Source organism: Chiloscyllium plagiosum, unplaced genomic scaffold (assembly GCF_037043375.1).
Source record: "Chiloscyllium plagiosum isolate Xiang-an unplaced genomic scaffold, Cpla_swu_hap1 HiC_scaffold_12, whole genome shotgun sequence".
Taxonomy (NCBI): domain Eukaryota; kingdom Metazoa; phylum Chordata; class Chondrichthyes; order Orectolobiformes; family Hemiscylliidae; genus Chiloscyllium; species Chiloscyllium plagiosum.
Window position 1 is genome coordinate 39751323 of NW_028270150.1, and position 16786 is coordinate 39768108.

The window sequence follows — 16786 nt, forward strand, 5'->3', positions numbered from 1 at the left end:
GACTTGCTGGTTAGGATGGACTGAAAGCTTCCTGCTGTTGTCGGCAAGCAAGCTATTAACTCACCAAAGTGATTGAGTCATGATTATGTCACTTAGCTAATAATTCAGGGAACTTGAGTTTAAATCCCAGCCTTGGTAGTCTTATAACTTGAATACTGTTTATTTAAAATATCTGCTATCAGTATCATAAACATAACTGGTATTAGCAATGTCAGTTAGGAAACCTCCCGTGCTTAACAATTTTTTTTACATTAATATGCCTTATCCTAAGTACATTCTGAAGCAATTTATTTCTGTATGACCCTTGTTCTTTTTACAATGTAAGGAGAAAATGAGTGCATTTATGTATCAACTTGCATACCCCAAAGATGTTCTAAAGCATTTTACAGCTAATACTTTCTTTAGAAGTGCAATCATTGTTTAATGTAGGAAAACTCCGATACCAGTTTGCTTTGCATGCTGTTTGATTCAGGACTTGGTCACCAAATTAAAATTACAATCTGACTAGGGACCTTCACATAAAGTTGACAAGGGGTGGGATCATAGTTGCTTAAGAAGAGAATAAGGCTACAAGATTCCATAGCTTCTAACAAATAATGATAAACTTTACAATGCAAAATTAGGGTGGTAATGCAGTGTTCAAAATATACACAACTTGTATTCCAATATTCATTTGGAATTAACCTGTGATAAATACAGTTGAACACCCAATAGGACAAATAGCAAAAGTGAAAATGTGTTGCTGGAACAGCGCAGCAGGTCAGGCAGCATCCAGGGAACAGGAGAATCGACGTTTCGGGCATTTTCAGCTCTGATCTCCAGCATCTGCAGACCTCACTTTCTCCTCCAAATAGCAAAAGTGGCCAAGACAAATGCTGCAGATTTCTCAGCTACCCCGAGGTATTAATGTCACTGAATCATCAAATCTCATTAAAATCCTACACAAGGTTCCCTCAAGCTCACAGAACTCCCTTAAGCCCAGTTGGTTAGGGACTACCTCAGTGGCTTCTCATACTCTGGTAGTTCACCCTCCTTTCCTGCATGTGAGATCCTGTAAAGTCGGGAACTGGACTTGAGCACATGCTCACAGGAACAAGTACAGCTTTTCACAACTAGCTTCATCACGGTAGTACTGCCTACATCTCTACAAGCTCCAACCAAGCTCAGCTACACAATGCAAACATTGCTTGTGAGCTTTTTGTATTAATTTGTCAGTGGCACCTTAGTCCAGTATTTATTGCCTATCCCAGTTGCCCTCGAGGAGTTGGTGGTAAGCTGCCTTCTTGAACTACTACAGTCTGTGTGTAATAGGTACATTAGAGAGAGAATTCCAAGATTTTAACCCAGCAACATGAAGAAACAGCAATACATTTCCAAGGAAGGATGGTGAGTAGCTTGGAGGGAAACTTGCAGCTGGTGGTGTTCCCCAATCTACTGCCCTTATCCTTCGAGGTGGAAGTGGTCGTGAATTTGGAAGGTGCTGTCTGAGGATGTTTGGTAAATTTCTGCAGTGCATCGTGTTGCTGGTACACACTACTGCTACTGAGTGTTGTTTGTGGATTATGGTGCCAATCAGGCATGCTGCTTTGTTCTGAATGGCGACAAGCTTCTTGAGTATTGTTGGAGCCGCACTCATTTATGCAAGTGCGGAGTATTTCATCACTCTTCTGACTTATTCTTTCACTGTTCCTAGCAGCTACACTGAAATATGAATTGACATTTGGTCTATTGTCAACAATAAACTATCACAAACCTCAGTTGGTGCAGAGGCAGATGGACCTTCCAGTGCCGCCTCCTGGAGGGTCAGCTGGGTATGCTCCAGAAATTACACCCGAGGCACACAGATTGTCCCTGATCTTAACAGTTCAAATTTTTAAACTCTCCTGTGTAGAAATATGCTTTTAGCAGAGGAAACATATTTTAAAAAGCATTGGAAATCTGAATCATGACCTCAAGCAGCAACAATTTCCTGTTGTAATAATTGTAATGAGCCAGTGAAAGCACTTTTTCAAAATAGCTTTGATGGGGTTGTTAATGAAAACACATCCGCCATCTATGTAGCAAAATTATCAAAGACTGCAAAGTGATGCTCAGTATCAATATTTAATTTTGTTTTGCTGTTTTATGCATCCATTAAGCCCATTAACCTAGCCAACAATTTACTTCAAGTGAGTGCCATATGGAATGTATGGATTTTATGGCATAGACAGTTATCCGAATTTTATATCCATGCAGAGTGATGCTTTAAAACTAATTTTCAGCTTTCTATAATTAAATATAATGAAAACATTTTAAACCATATGTTTTAATTGCTTCACAATCCCTTTTTCAATTAGTTTTATTACAATAATTTTATGCACTGTCTTGCGCAGGATTAGCAGAATCTAATTTCAGTTATTGTTAAATATTAAAAGTTAAAAATTAAGCAATATGGTTGGTCAGATAAGTGATGTGCTATAGGACTAAATTTGATATCTTTTTTATCTAATCATCACCTTAGCCTGCAGAGCTCATGTAGTTATACACCTAGCATTTACTATGATCCCAGATCACTACAATGCCTCCGTGAGGTAATCACCTTAAAGAGAAAATTAAGGAAGAGTTTTTTTTCTCTTCTCTCTTCTGTGGGGAGCAACCTGGCATACAGTCAGGATCTCGACATTTAGTCCCACAGAGAAAAATCATTTCCCACCTACTGTTGTAGTGCTTTTTGTCAGCCCTACAGATCATTTCACCAACACATATACATTTTTGTGTCTTGTTTCAGAATATCTTGTTTCTACAGAGTTGAGAAATTTTAACTATTTGATGCCATTCCAACTTTGGGATCATGAAAAATTATCCTTTTAAATTTTTTAAGACCCTCAGAGATGTTTTTGGCATTCGTGTTTTAAACACACAATGCAACTTTAAGCACAAACAGATTTGCCTTCGATTCTGGCACAGGAGAAGATGAGTGTACATGCCTCTTGAAACATATGCAATGTAATAACTTGGTGACTTTGTCAAACATGGTGCCAGTATGCAAATTACTGTACAAGAGAAAAGGACTTTTTAAATTTGTTCACGGTATGTGAGCCCTCCCTGACTAGGGCTGCATTTATTGCTCATCACTAATTGTCTTGAAGAATGTGGTCATGATTTGCATTCTCAACTGTTGCAGTTCTTGTGGTCATCCACAGTAATGCTAAGAAGAGAGATCCAGAGACACTGAAGAAACTGTGATATTGTTCCAAGTCACTCAGAGGGGAACTTGCAGGTGATGGTGTTATGATACATCCTCTGTCCTGTCCTACTAGGATTTGGAAGGTGCTGTCGAAGGAGCATTGATCTGTTACTACAGTGCAGTGGTATCCACTGCTGCCACTTTGCATCAATAGCAAAGGGAGTGAATATTGAAGCGGTGGATGGGGTGACTGTCAAGTAAACTGTTTTGACTTGGATACTGTCAAGCATTTGAGTGTTGTTGGAGCTACACATCCAGACAAGTGAAGATTATTCCATTACTCTCCTGACTTGTGCCTTATCGATCATAGAGAGGCACTAGGGAGAGAGAAAGTCATTTACAACACATTCCTAGCTTCTGACCTGCTCGTGTAGCATATTCACATTTGGCTAGTCCAGTTCAATTTATAATCTATGGTATTTCATAAAATGTTGATAGTAGGGAATTTAGCGATGGTAATGTCATTGAATATCAGATTAGATTATGTCCTGTTGGAGGTGGTCATTGCCTAGCACTTGGAGTTACTTGCTACTTATCAGTTCAGTCCTAGGTGTTGCTTATTTGATGTGGACTGCTTCATTATCTGGAGGGTCTTGAATGGTGCTAGAATGGAATGATCAGCAAACATCCCCATTTCTGACCTTACAATGAAAGAAGGTCATTAATGAAGAAGTTGAAAATTGTTCAGCTTCGGACACCATCTAAAGGAATTCATACAGAGATGTCCTGGGACTGTGATGATTGACTTGCAACAACCACAACCATCTTCGTTTGTGCCAGGCCTGACTCCAACTAGTGGAGAATTTCCCATTTCATACCCAATAATTCCAATTTTGCTTGGCTGTCCAATGTCACTCTTGGTTGAATGGTGCCTTGATGTCAAGGGCAGTCACTTTCACATCAACTCTGAGGTTCAGCTCTTTTATTCATGAGGTCAAGGAATGTAATGAGGTCAAGAGCTGGGTGGAGCTCATGAACTGTAACTGAGTATCAGTGTGCAGGTTATTTCTTTACAAGTGCCACTTGAAAGCACTATCAATAAACTCTTCTCTCTCGTTGCTGATGATTGACATTGGTCTGATAGGGTAACAATTGGCTAGATTGGATTTGTGCTGCTTCTTGTGCACAAATATAGCAGGGCAACTTTCCACATTGTTAGTAGATACCACTGTCTTAGCTGTATCAGAACAGGTTGGCTAGGTGTCTGGCAAATTCTAGAGTTCGTCAGTACTGTTGCTAAGAATATTGTTAGGGTCTGTAGTCTTTGCAGTATCCAGTGTCTTGGTCATTTATTGATATCACTTAGAATGAATCAGATTGAAGACCATTATTTGTGATACTGGGAGCCTCAGATGGAGGTTGAGAAGCATCATTCAATTGACATTTCTGCATGAAGATGGGTGCAAATGCTCCAGTCTTTTCTTTTACATTCATGCTCTGTGTCCTCTCATTGTTGAGGATCAGGGTACTTCTCTAACCTCCACCTCCTTATTTCATTATCCACCACCTTTCATTATTGGATGTAATAGGACTGCAGAGCTTAGAACTGATTCATTAATTGTGTAATCACTTAGCATGTCTATTGCATGCTGCTTCCACCTTCGGCATGCAATGCTGGGTTGTCACTTCACCAGGTTGATGCTTTGTTTTTTAGATATGCCTGGTGCTATTCCAGCAAGCCCTTCTGTACTCTTCATTGAGCTAAGATTGGTTCATTTCCTGGCTTGGTGGTAATGGTAGAGTGAGGTATGTGCCAGATTATGAGGTTCCAGGTTGTAGTTGAAAACAATTCTGCTACTACTGATGGCCTGAGTGGCTCATGGATGTTCAGTCTTTAGTTTCTATATCTGTTCAAAGATCTGTACTATTTAGCATAATGGTGCCAGAGAAGGCAAGAGAAGATTGGAAGTTATTTACACAACAGCTGTGAGATTGTCAATCCTACCAGTTCTTCCCTGGATAGGTGTATCTGCTAACAGTGAGAATAAGAGCAAGTAGATTTTTTCCCTGTTCTTGGTTCTTTCACTCCCTGCCACAGACCAGTTTGAACCAATCTTGGTGATGGATACCGAAGTCCTCCAATCAGGGCACACACTACCTTTGCTATCCTCAATACAAGTGAGTGTCAAACATAAAAGAGTATTGATTTATTTGCCAAGTTGATGAGTGAGACGGAGAGTTGATAGTGTGATTAGTCAACAATCAGGATGTTTGTTTACCTATGTTTGAATTGATGTCACTGTCAGTGTTGAAAACTCAGGACAATTCTTCCTAACTGTCTGTCACTGCGCACCCATATCTTCTGGGTCCCTCCTGTTGGTCAGACAGGTATAGTGGTGTTTTCTCAGACATTATCTGCATGGTATGCTTCCTTACCTGTGGCTGTTTCAGGCTTTTGCTTGACTAGTCTATGTTTTAGCACAAGCCCCAGATATTGAAATTTGAGGACTTTGCAGGGCATTGTTTTCTATTGTCTTTACTTTATCCATGGGACGTGGGCATTAATTGCTCATTCCTTATTGCCCATGGGGCATTTAAGAGTCAGCCACATTATTGTGGGTCTGAATTTACATGTCATACAGGAGGGGTAAGGGTGGCAGATTTCCTTCCTTAAAGGATAGCGTAAACCAGACTTTTCTTACAATTGGCAGTGATTAGATGGCCCCATTAGGCTAGCTTTTTACATTACAAGAACCAGGAGCAGGAATAGGCAATTCAGCTCCTCAAGCCTACTTCACCACTTAATATGATTGTGGCTGATCTTAACTCTGCCTGCTCCATATATCCCTTCCACTCGTTGCTAGTTAAAAATCTGTCTTTTCCTTAAATTTATTCAGTGTACTCTGGGGTAATGAATTCCACAGATTCACAATCCTTTGAGAGAAGTAATTCCTTCTCATCCATGTTTTAAATCAGGCACCCCCTTCACCTAAAACTATAACTTCTCATTCTAGATTGCCCCACAAGGGAAACATCTGCTCTATTATCTACTTTGTCAATGCTGTCATGCATCTTCAATCTCTCAATTAGATCTTTAATTCTTCTAAACTCAAACTCAATCTTTCCTCATAAAACAAACCTTTCATCTCTGGAATTAATCACTTAAACCTTCTATGAATTGTCTCTGATTCAATTACATCCTTCCTCAAATAGAAAACAAAAACTGACAAGAGATTGAGCAGTTTAGACCTAGACTTGTGCAAGTTTTGAAGGATGAAAGAAGTTCTAATTAGGATATAATAAATAAGATAAGGAGTCATGAGGCTTTAGAGAGATTTGAAAGCAAGAATGAGATTTTAAAATGGAGGTACTGTTTATCCAGTTCCCAATATGGGTCAGTAAGCACAAGTATAGTAAGTGAACAGGACTTGGTTTGTTTTGTAATACAGGTAGCAGAATTTTGGGTGATCTCAAGTTTACAAGGTTACAGCATGGGAAACTGGCCAGGTATATGTTAGCATGTTCAAATCTAGCAATAGCAAAGACATAGCATTTGTCAACAGCCTTAAAGGAAGTAGAAGTAAAAGTTAAACAAAGGGAAAATTAATTGTTTATATCCACTTAATGTCTAATAATTCCACCAGTCAATTAGTTTAGGACCATTTCCATTCACTACAGATCATAGAAATTGTTGTATTTTCATTATTCCTTGTCAGGAAAGGGTTTCACACCTTTTTGGCTTTGCTCACCAAATGTTCAGACTGTTAGGTTTCTGATCCTTAGTTTCTGCATGACTGTTCTCCTTTCAGTTGCACATTGTATTTAACTAGTTTTTTAAAAGGTAAACTGCATTTTTTTTTCTCCATTCCCCCAGAGCCTCCAGCAAGAAATTCTAACTATCCATCTTCAACTCCAGGAGGAATCTTCCAAAATAATCGAGGAAGAGAAAACTCATCAGATGCAGTTAATGAAAGTCAAAGAACAAATTAGAATCAAAAGATCTCAATTTGAAAGGTGCCATTGCATTTTAAATTGAATACAATTCTTCAATTATTGTAGAGATTATGAAAATAATTATCAGTATATTAAGTCATATAGAGAAAGGTTAAAAAATACCATGCTGTCAGATCATATAGTTTGAGCAAGAAATTAATCAGTTGCATTTATTTGCATAATTCATAATTACACAAAAGAAAATTCTTTATTCAGTCTCATAAATATTAAAATTATGGCTAAGTTTAGATCCTTTTTCAGAATTATTTAAATAAGACTTGGACACACTTTGTTTGGTGTGTTTTGGCCTGACAGAAATGTGTCTCACTATCATGAGGAAAATGGAGGTTTTAAACATGGGAAGTATGGAATAATAGCATCAGTTATATTCCTTTCAAACAAGTTATTGATCAAAAGTCCTCTCACGTGTCATTAATCGACTTGGCTTTCAAACAGGAACACATTGCACAGATTCATAAAGCAGTTGATGGGTTATGATTGCCTTTAACACCTGACTTATACATCAAATAGTTTGTTAGTGATTTATTATAATCTAAGTTTGCTTTACTTCATACGAACTTTTTCCTGACAGAGCTACGTACTTGAGACTGAATTGTGTATTGTTTTGATCATGTAGGTAGTGGGAACAATGCATAACCTGTCCAACTTAGATACCTAGCCAGACATAAATGTTTGAGCTTCCATGTTCTTGACATATAAAACTATTCCCATTTGAGCGAACAGAGTTGACAAATACACCCTTTCCTTATGCTGCATTTTGTTGGTTAATTAAAAATGGATTTTCATTTGCATTGTGCACCTTACAAACAGTAAATCTCTGCAAACTAAGTGAGCTTAGTGTTTTGTATTATTTTTCCCATCTCAATACTGAAATACTTTCAGAATGATATTTTGACTGAGTTTCTAGGCTTTGTCACCAACTGATTTTAGCGTGAAATTTGTTCATCCACTCAACTATGCATTACCCTTCTGTGTAATGTCTCTTCACTACTCCTGAGTAACAATTATTTCTACATCAGCCCCCCCCCCCACCCAAACAGATCTTCAGTATTTTCTAAGCCAGCTTTTGTGTCCAAACTCCTCACTTATTCATTTCCTTTAACTAGTTTCAAATTTCTTTCAAATTTTACAAACTCTTTATCCCTTCTAAAAACTATATTATCACAACTAGCCATAAAAAGTGCTACAACGGATGTGCTTTCACGTAAATCAACTCATTTCTCAATGTTGACTAGGTTTCAAAATTAATTGATTATGAAGCATTCTGTGACATGCTGAAGTCAGAGAAAACCCTATATGAATGCAGCTTCTCTCTTTATATCTTCTGATTGTCCATATTGCATTAACCAATAATCAACATTGAATCTGGTCTGCAAATAAGGAAGCAATAAAAGATCAAGATAATTGGAGCACACGTATACAGTGTAGTTCAATCCCCCCATTTAAGGTTACATACTCTGTCCTCAGTGTGAAATAATACTTTGACTTTGCATTGGGTCTGACTTTACTATATATCATTTATTCAGCTCATTTTTGTCATAAGCTGTCTGTGGGCATTGACACAGCAAGTTTCCTTTTCCTCGACCATCCAAAAGGTTCCACACTTCCTACAGGGCATCTGTGAAAAATCAACTAACTGTATGTTCCAACAAGAAATCATCAGTGATTAACACAGTGAGAACTAGGAAACGTCTGTTAAAATATTCAATTTAATGTAAATTCTGGTACAGAAAAATGAAGAGGGAGTGAAAGGAAGATTAACTTGAGAGAGAGATTAGAGAAACACTTTTTTTAATAAATTAAAAACTTAATCTACAATACTTAAGAGTTGAAGCAGTGGATTTCACCTTTGTAAAACTTAATTTCCAGTGCCAGAAATTTAATTGATAATAGTTAAGACTTGCACATTATTTTACTTCGTGGAAAGGGTGCCACTGGTGGGTGAGTCCAGAACTAGGGAGCATTGTATAAAAGTTATGGATTGCCTTTTGGGATGTAAATATACTTTTTTTTCTCAGTGGGTTAGGAAGCTTTGGAACTTTATGCCCCTGGAGGCAGAGTCATTGAATGTTCTCGTTAGGCAAGAGTAAGTTCAAAAACAGATCAGCCATAATCTTATTGAATATAGGAACAGAATCCAGGGACCAAATGGTTACTTTCTCTGGGATTATCAAGCTCAAAATTATTTCAGCAAATTTGGTCTGCATCTGAGAGTTCCGTACAGCAACATCATGCTGTTCAGTACTTTTAAACAGGGAAACAAATATTAAGGTTCCATTTTTTGTTGAAGAAGAGCAACTTACAGATGTCTGTGTGAGGCAGACAGTGTGTCACTGGAAGTTGTCGTATTTAAATAATCTGCACATAAAAATTAAAGGGAATTTTAGATCTGCATGTGACACTTGACTATGATAAAATTACACTACGTTATCAATGTTTCTCTTTTTTTCTTTCAACCACACTATAAACATGCCTTAAATCTCAGGCTTGCCTTCAAAACAGTGTCCATCTTGTGTTGATCCAATATCTGTGAAATAAAGATGTTCGCACTGAGCTGCATATTTTATCCAGTGAAGTTATATAGGGAGGATTGTCGAGTAGCGGTAAATCCAATTGTCAATCAAACCAAGTAAACATACAGCAAAGCCTGTATATTGGAGTTAAAATCAAAATGTCATGTGCATGTTGGGAGTAGGGGAATGCTGATGGTGGCATAGTTAACTCTCCTGTGGAGAAAACTTCAGAATGAGTTGTGTTTAAGTGTGTTTTAAATTTAAGAGATACACCACAGTTGTTTGCAATAGCAGAGACAAAGAAGGTATTAATGATATGCCTACTATCCTACTGTTTTCCATAACATCTGAGGGAATAATAAATTCATCACCTTGCTTCAGAAGTAGGTGATTGCCTCAAATATAGAAAATGTTTGGTTAACAAGCCTATCGATGAGTCCCTGAGTAGAGAAAAGTTTTAGGAGAGGAATATATATCCTACCTCTTAGCACATAAAGCATAGTATTATACCTCTAAAGTCTATTCACTTAAATCTTGGAAGAGAAACTAGCCTAGTGGGATTCCATCCAGAAATTCATGCTCCCAACCAGATGTTAATCGAATGTTTGCAAAATATAACTATCAACAAATAAAGGCTGAAGCTGTTTCAACTGAAAAAATAATGGGGTGAAAATTGCAGGTAACTTAAAATGAATTTAAATAATAATAAAAGGAACAGTGCATCCTTCAGTTTAAAATACATTCTAATATTTATAGATGGCAAAAAACTATAAATATGTGAATAATCAGTAATCTGTTTTTGTCCGATACATACGACAGAAATTTCAACCATGTCAGGAGGCAGCCCAACAATTACCCAATAACAGTTAAGATGCCAGTTTGTTGGCATGTTCCCATCTTCAGAATATGCCCAATTGGATGGAAAATTGCTACCCATCTGCAACTGCGATGTGTAATTTTTCAATCAGCAAGCAGTGCTCAGAAAAGACAGAACTTGCTTGAAAAGCTCAGCAGAAATAGCAGCATCTATGAAGAGAAACTGGTTCTGAGGAAGGGTCACCGGAGCCAAAACAGTAACTGATTTCTCTTGACAGATGCTGACAGACCTGCTGAGTTTTTCCAGCAACTTCTGTCTTTGTTTCTGATTTACAGCATCTGCAGTTCTTTTAGGTTTTAAGCAGTGGTCAGAACTTGGCCGGTGATTGGAGGCAGTTTCACCAGCCAGAGATCAAAAGGATGGCACTGTAGCTAGTTTTTAAAGCACCCCTCCACCCACACATGTATGACATAAATAATCATTGGATTGACACTCCATTGAGCTGTGCCAAAAATTTTGTATTCTTTAAGAGGGCATCACCATTTTGAGATGCAATCTCTGTCCCTGTTCCCCCCACCACCACCCCCGTTTTGTGTGTATCTGTCCCCCTCTCTCAGATGCACACATACATAGCTGTCACTTTGTGTTGAATAGACTGTTAATGACATCCAGCATTGAGTCCATCTGGATCCTTAATTGGATATGAATTAAAAACCTCCAGCATCTCTCTAAAAATTTAAACATCACATAACACCAGGTTATAGTCCAACAGGTTTATTTGGAAGCACTAGGTTTTTTGGTCAACAACCACCTCATGAAGGAACAGCACTCCGAAAGCTAGTGCTGTTAACTTCATACATCCCAGTCCAACACCGTCACCTGCAAATCATGGCTCTAAAAATTAGTTAGGTATCTGACACTGTGAAGTGTATTCAAATTCTCCTAAAGTTGTAATTCCAACCCAGAATGAAAATTTTCTCTGTTTTAAAAAGCCTATCTGTGTTAAGCAAAAATAAGATGACACTTTATTTTTGTAAAAGAGTTTATGAAATTTGCCTCTGAACTTCTTAAACTAAAGGCTCAGAAACTGCTAAAAGCTAAAGAAATAAAGCACCAATGATTCAGTCACTAAGTGATGTAACCAGGGACAGTATGTGTGTAGCACATTGAAATTAATTTTGACTTTTCCAGCAAATACCATAGGCAAGGCAGGCAGAACAACCACTTTCTATGATAATTAAAAGTCAAATAATTGTATATTTCAACCAGACACTAAATTTTGTCCTATTGGATATATGATGCAAGTGTGATGTCTCTCAAAGTTGTGGCATGCCAGATGTATCCTAGATACAAGATTGTTATCGTGAATGTAAATCAATGCTTCAGTTTTCTCAGGGGCTATCATGAGGACAGCTAATGTACTTTATGTTTTTCAGAAATGAAAATTCAATTAAGAGCAAGAATGAGGAAATTGTAAAATTAAAACAAGAATTGCAAAAGGAACTGTAAGTACTAGAGTTTACAATCCTTTAAAGCATTTAAGTTTTGAACAATATAAGTAATTTTCCAGTGATGATGAAAGTAACATTGCTGGGGATTGACATAGTAATCCGAAGTAAATCTATACTCCTGACTAGGCTCATCAGACTTTCAAGTACAAAATCTCGATAAGAAATTTCATTATCTGGGTTCAATGAAGAAATGGTGGAAGGTTTATTAAGGAGCAGATAAAATCTATTTCCCCCAAAGATTGTCAATTATAAAAAAATTGAAGTCTTCACTTTACAGAAAAGAGAAACCCAAATTTTAGGTCGCTGCCTTCATTAGTGTTGCAACATAACCAATAAAGCCAGTAGTTTCTAGTGTGCACCTAGCAGTAAAATTACAATAAAGCCAAAACATTTAGATCAAGTGGAATCACGAATGGAAGACAGACTACCTGTTTTTTTGATAGTTTCTTAGATATCTACAGTTCAGGAAAGAAGCCCTTCAGCCCATTAAGTCTTCATCAATAATCTTAGGAAAGCCAGGAAGTCAGAGAATGAAGAGGAGCTTAAAATATTTGAGTTTTGTACTATCATAATTTGGCACTGGTTTTAAATGAAACAGTAAACTGATTAGACAGTAGGAAAATCGGGAGAACTTTCAAACAAGTGCCTTGAGGATGTTGCCACACAATACATAGATATAGAAATAGATTGTGGGCAATTAAAATTCAATCATTAATTTATTTCTAAAAAGCACATAAGAAGGATGATCAATTCTTAAATGTGTAATTTTACACTGTTGTCTTAAGTAGAGTCCATACAGCTTTATAGCCGTGAAATATATGTAAATTAAGTTGCCAATATGCATGAAACTTCAATATAACTTCTTATTTGACTGACCTTTGGATTGCACAATGAACAATTGACAACACGATAGGGGAATTGTTGCACTACAGTCTGTTAAATCTCTGACAAGTACAGCATTTGAGTTGCCTCCATTAAGGGACAATAATCCATTTATAGCTTTGCAGCACACAAACTTAAGTATCCTTGGCATTTTCACAGAGAACATTGGAGCCATGAAAAGATGCAGCTGGAGGGAGAGATTGCAATTGCGCAGCAAACTGAAAATGAAAATGTAAGGAAGGCAATCAGTCAGGAGGTGAGATATCTGGTCAAGTCTGGTCAAGGATTTGTTGAAGAGTACTTATTGATGCATGAATATTAATTGTTCATGCTTCATCAGTCTCCGTTTCAACTTAAGTCAAGTCTGTCAACAGAATAGCAGATGATTTAGCATTATACATTGAAACACCATTTTTGTTTCCAGTTCTTGAAATTTAACCTAGATTTAATGGTAGCCAATGTGGTATTTGTTTCTGAGTTTGTTGTGAACAATATGTTAGTTATTGTATTAGTACATTATGTTCTTGGGGGAGCTTTTATTCTGCATTCTGTGGCACCCAACAATACTGCTTTGCATTATTGCAATAAAAAGACAAGACAAAGTATCAGGTTTTTTTAAATGAAAGGTTGTGCCTTTGCATATCACAGAATAACAACCTGAGATGCCCTCAGTAGTTTATTTGTTAAAATGTCGTATTGGATGGTACTGATCCTTATCAATTAAATTATTCCTATGTGTGATCCCTGATCTATGTATGGTGTTATCGAAATTGAACTCATGGGTGCAGGATGCCTAATACTAAGAAGAAAACCATTAGGCAAAACTCTCATTTCTATTAAGTCCTTAAACAATGTAAATTACTACTAAAAAACCTGTGTGTGCAATTTTGAACTTTGTGCCAAAGCACAAGGCATCCTAGTACATGAAATGTTGCCTTTGGAAAGGAGGGCAGCCTGTACTTTATATGTTACTGCTGTTTGTTACAATTCTGAAATTTATAAAGTTGCTAGGTTTTGAGTCTGTGTCGTTAAATTTAAAGTAAAATAAATGGGGCCAAGTGACCTCTCCTGAAGTCTGAGAGTAAAGTTGAGTGGTTTGGTTTTTAGAGGTCAGAGACAGGTATACATGGTTTTACTGGGACAGAGGTGCAAGGTATTTTTACTGGGAGACAATGGCACAGCCTTTGTTTGAACAGTGGAGTCTGAGTGTCTCCAAGATGCTAGAAATGGTTTGAAAAATTTCACATCATAAACATTTGTGTAATAAACTGTCTATTTAGTTCCAAAATGAAAGTCTTGGCCTCTCAGTGATAGCTAATTAGCATTTGTGCTGAGATACAAGGCCAGTATGATTCATGTTCAGAGGGAGACAATGTAAAGGTCAGGTTATGTGCTTACTTAGAATGTCACTGACTATCTCCGTGTTTGGAATCTGCCTGGACCTGGCAGAGGGGGAATACATAGAAGTTAAAAGGTTGTGGTTCACAATGCAGGAATTCAGGGTCGAAGTTTATATTCAAATTGAAAAGCAAATTTCTGGGAAATTCAAATGAAGCTAAAAAAGTTGCCCAGCTTGGTTTAACAGCAAGTTTGGTAAAAGAAAGCCTCATACAGTTCTAAATAGGCAAGTTACTGGCTGAGGAAGGAAAAGCAGGATTGATTAGAAAAAAATTAAGTGCCTACAGAAAAGACAGTAGAAAGTATTTTTTACAATTAGGCTAATAAGAATCCAGGTATTCTACTCTGTGGTTTAAAGGACAAATTGCCAACAATAATGGTGTTTAAACAATAGTGTTTTCAGTCATATTTTCAGTAAACAGTTCAAAATATGAAATCCTCATGTGTCATTCTTTAAGCTATTAACTCAAAGTTCAAAATTGTTTTAAAAGTTACAAGTCTGTACAGGGATTGTAATATCTTAGATAAAAACTTATGATTAGGGTTATGTCCTCCATTGTACGTCAAAATAGAATGTTATTTTGAAAGGAATTAACTATGATTTGAAAGATTTGCTGGAATCCATTTCAGAATGGAAGAAATCATTTTATCACTATTATTTCAAAACTACCATAATATACACTTAAAGTAACAGTCTTGATTTCTGCAAATATTTCTCCAGGACTGTTGATTAGAATTTTAGATTATAATTCTGCTATTGTTTTAGCATTTTCGATTCCTATTTTAGTCTACTAAGAATGCTCACCATTCCTTATCACCCAGAAATGCAAAGATAACCCTTCTCTAATTTACTGCAAATGATCTTATTAAGGCCCATTGCCCATCTCATTCACCGTCACTTCCAATATTAAATATGAGGAGCTCAAATAATACTTAAGCATTAAAATTGAGACAATCCTATCAGTTGCCTCTGTCACTTCCGTTTCTTTTCACTAATCCACCAAACCAAACTTAGTCTGAAGTCCTCAGTTGACTTAGCAACTCATCTTTCTATAGTTTCTGTTCATGTACCAACAGATTCAGGAATAGTGTCTTCCTCAGTGTTATCAGACTTAATAGTGATCCTGTCACACATTAGAGTTGATCTTTCTCTGCACCTTTTCTATAGCTGTAACAGTGTATTCTGCATTCTGTTCTATTACCGTGATGTACTTATGTAAGGTAAGATTTGTCTGGTTAGCATACAAAACAATACTTTTCACTGTATCTCGGTGCATGTGACAATAATAAATCAAATCAAAATACCTCTTCATGTCCACTGTAAGCTCTTTTTAGCTATGACACTCAAATCCTACTTCCATGACTCTCTTCCCATTAAACTGATAGCCAACCAACTTCCTCTCCTATTCCTCTTGTTAGTCAATATTGTTAACAGTTCTAACCCTTCCAGCATTTTCCATCTCCCCTTCAAACCTGCTATTATCATTCTTTTCAGACAGTAAGACATAAGAGCAGAAGTTAGGCCATTCAGTCATTCTCGTGAACCTCCTCTGAACATGCTGCAGGGCCAGTTTATCCTTCCTGAGATATGGGGCCCAAAACTGTGCACAGTACTCCAATTGTGGTCTGACCAGCGCCTTATAGAGCCTCAGAAGTACATCCCTGCTTTTATATTCAAGTCCTCTCAAAGTAAATGCCATCATTACATTTGCCTTCCTAACAACTGACTCAACCTACAAGTTTACCTTGAGAGAATACTGCACTAGAACTCACAAGTCTCTTTACACTTCAGATTCTGAATTTTCTCCCCATTTAGAAAATAGTCCATGCCTCTCTTTTTCCTACCAAAATGCATGACTTCACATTTTCCCACGTTGTACTTCATCTGCCACTTCTTTGCCCACTCTCCTAACCTGTCTAAATCCTTCTGCTGCATCCTCAATGCTACCTGTTCCTCTCCCTATCTTTGTAACATCTGCAAACTTAGCCAGAACTTAGCAGTTCCTTCATCTAGATCGTTAATGTATAAAGTGAAAAATTGTGGTCCCAACACTGAGCCTTGTGGAACACCACTTGTCACCAGCTGTCATCCAGAGAAAGACTCTTTTATTCCCATTCTCTGCTTTCTGCCAGACATCGTGACTTCTGTCCATGCTGGTGCCTTGTCTCTAACACCATGTGCCCTTATCTTACTCAGTAGTCTACTGTGCGGTACCTTGTTTTTCTTCAAAAAAAACCATTAACGTCATTGTTCTTGTAAACCTCCAAACTCCCCCTCTAATTGTTCTTTCTTCTCCAAGGTCCTTAGAAAGTATTGTCTTCACCCAAACCTGTGGCCATTTTTCCCATAATTCCATGTTGAATCATGTTCCTGTGCATGTAACAGTACCTGTCGTGAGGATCGGCCACAGAAAACTTAAGTGCAGGTTCATGGTCATTTTTACGGGTGAACATAGGGAGTGTCTGAGTTAAGCAGGCTAAAACA

At 37.4% G+C, this 16786-nt stretch overlaps 1 protein-coding gene across 1 annotated transcript in view; it reads left to right on the forward strand.

Annotated features, from left to right (window-relative positions):
• Positions 1 to 16786, forward strand: part of LOC122555513 (E3 ubiquitin-protein ligase DZIP3-like) — a 130681-nt gene that overhangs the window by 86946 nt on the left and 26949 nt on the right. Inside the window, exons 16-18 of the mRNA XM_087992699.1 lie at positions 7041 to 7180; positions 11947 to 12015; positions 13063 to 13159. Coding sequence (XP_087848825.1) covers positions 7041 to 7180; positions 11947 to 12015; positions 13063 to 13159 — 306 coding nt within the window. The remainder of the gene's footprint in view (positions 1 to 7040; positions 7181 to 11946; positions 12016 to 13062; positions 13160 to 16786) is intronic.